This window comes from Sinocyclocheilus grahami, unplaced genomic scaffold (genome assembly GCF_001515645.1).
Source record: "Sinocyclocheilus grahami isolate Dianchi unplaced genomic scaffold, SAMN03320097.WGS_v1.1 scaffold12396.1, whole genome shotgun sequence".
NCBI lineage: Eukaryota > Metazoa > Chordata > Actinopteri > Cypriniformes > Cyprinidae > Sinocyclocheilus > Sinocyclocheilus grahami.
Genome location: NW_015514396.1, coordinates 1 through 2,513, shown reverse-complemented (window position 1 = coordinate 2,513; position 2,513 = coordinate 1). Strand labels below are relative to the sequence as shown.

Sequence of the window (2,513 nt, the reverse complement as noted above, 5' to 3'; positions counted from 1 at the left end):
ATTTTTCACATCTATGCTGTTACAAAAAAGAAATTATTTATTTCGGAACATTAATTTTAACAGTGTATTGCTATATTAAATAAATATATTAATATTGTACTCCATGACCTTTCTGTATTTTTTTTTTAATGTAGCCTTCATATCGTAATATATTTACCTTTGACCAGTTATTGAATTGGTCGGCTGTCAATGAACTATGCTGGTTCTTTCTGCAGGTGGACCCTCAGGACGTCATGACATGTCTGACAACACGTACACTGATCACCAGGGGGGAAAGTGTGTCTACCCCTCTCAGCGTGGAGCAGGGGCTGGATGTCCGTGACGCCTTTGTCAAGGTGAGATTGTTCCCAATCAATAAACGGCCCAGTTTTGATTTTCAGTTTGTCACAGAAGTCATCAATATCCACTAAGTGAGTGATTTCTGTCTCCATCAGGGAATCTATGGCCGGTTATTTGTGTGGATAGTGGATAAAATCAATGCCGCCATATACAGGGCTCCTTCCACAGAAAACAAGACTGTTCGCAGGTCTATAGGCCTGCTCGACATCTTCGGCTTTGAGGATTTCACTATTAACAGGTGAGTACTAGTAAATAAAAAATTGTAGATTGTTTTAATTTCTGCAAACACAACCCGTCTGCCTCAGGTCTTGCACCTAAAAGGCATTTTTGGTCAAACTGGTACTAATCTTATTCATTCCTGCTGTAGTTTTGAGCAACTGTGCATCAACTTTGCAAACGAGAACCTGCAGCAATTTTTCGTTCGCCACGTTTTCAAGCTGGAGCAGGAGGAGTACAACCTGGAAGATATCAACTGGCAGCACATCGAGTTCACCGACAACCAGGATGCCTTGGATATGATTGCCATCAAACCTATGAATATAATTTCCCTTATTGATGAGGAGAGCAAGTTCCCAAAGGTAAAGTTTGAGGTTGTTAATATGCTGTGCATTTGGACTTTCCATAGAGCACCACAGAACATAGCTGGTTCATTTCTGAGTACTTATCTTACATCTTTTTTTTTTATTTATCAGTTGAACAGTGGATATCTAACCATGACTGTGTGCTGTGTTTCTGTTCATGCTGTGTTTCGTAGGGAACAGATGCTACCATGCTGAACAAGCTGAACTCCCAGCACAAACTTAATACCAACTACATCCCTCCTAAGCACAGTCACGAGACCCAGTTTGGCATTCAGCACTTTGCTGGAGTGGTGCATTATGAAACTAAAGGTACACATTACTGAATTAAACAGTTAATGATAATTGTAATAATAATAATACATTTATTTGTATAGCTCTTTACAACAAAAGAAGGCACAACAATGTAAAAACACTTTAAATACAAAAAAAAAATTGAATTTCTATGTATAATTTCAGTTTCTAATCTCTAAAACACTGTCCTTGCAAATATTTGAGAATACAGTAGTTTCTCAAAGTGAAATAATATCGTTGTTAATAATATGAGTTATATGATTATTCAGCAATTTATAAACATAATATATAAATATATTTTTCATACACTAAAATATACACAAGCATGGATACATTAAATTGATCAAGAGTGACAGTATTTTATGTTCATCAAAGAGTCCTAAAAAATGATCGGTTTCAACAATGATATTAAGCAGCACTGTTTTCAACATTGATAATAATAAGTTACTTGAGCACCAAATCAACATATCAGAATAAGTTCAGAAGGATCATGTGACACTGAAGACTGGAGTAATTGAAAATTCATCTTTTCCATCATAGGAATAAATTACATTAAATTATGTTAAATAAAAAAAACAGATATTTTAAATTGGAATAATATTTCACAGTATTATTGTTTTTACAGTTTTTTTTGCTCAAATAAATACAGCCATGGTAAAGAATAAGCGGTGTCTTTGAAAAATATTAAATTATCTAACAGACCCTAAACTTCTGAACAGTAGTGCAATTTATATAATATTATACAATATAATTATTTGCCACTTTTCAGTCTGTAATTTCAACTCAAATCAACACTTCATGACTATTTTCCTTATTTTCTAAATAGCTGCTTAATAAGCAAGCAAGAATAATATACAATCAGTCTGTCATTATAGCATCATAAAGCCCTATCAGGATGACACACTCTTTTGGCATCAATTTTGCAATAATAGCCATCTAGCTGTACTTTATCCCATATTCATCATATTAAAAATGTTCATAAAATAAGAATGAAAATATTTATGTTTCCATTGAAAAGGTAACATAATCTCCTCCTGGTTCATTGTTCAGGTTTCCTGGAGAAAAACCGAGACAGCCTCCACAGTGACATCATCCAACTCATGCACTCATCCAAAAACAAGTTCATCAAGCAGATCTTCCAAGCTGATGTTGCTATGGTGATGCCCTTTTCCAATACCGAATCCATATTTGCTCAGCATTAATATGCTCACGACACGCCAGCGAGGCTGCAGATCTCTGAGGGCCAAATGCTAGCCATGCAGGTTTATGTCAGGGTTGCATATTAAAAGCAAAGACGTGTGC

At 35.3% G+C, this 2,513-nt stretch overlaps 1 protein-coding gene across 1 annotated transcript in view; it reads left to right on the top strand.

Annotated features, from left to right (window-relative positions):
- The window catches only part of LOC107578865 (unconventional myosin-VIIa-like), a 5,642-nt gene extending 3,217 nt beyond the window's left edge, over positions 1–2,425 (top strand). Inside the window, exons 5-9 of the mRNA XM_016264770.1 lie at positions 216–335; positions 435–577; positions 707–917; positions 1,094–1,229; positions 2,262–2,425. Of these exons, the coding sequence (XP_016120256.1) occupies positions 216–335; positions 435–577; positions 707–917; positions 1,094–1,229; positions 2,262–2,413 (762 nt within the window). The 3' untranslated portion in view covers positions 2,414–2,425. The remainder of the gene's footprint in view (positions 1–215; positions 336–434; positions 578–706; positions 918–1,093; positions 1,230–2,261) is intronic.
- Positions 2,426–2,513: the final 88 nt, after the last annotated feature.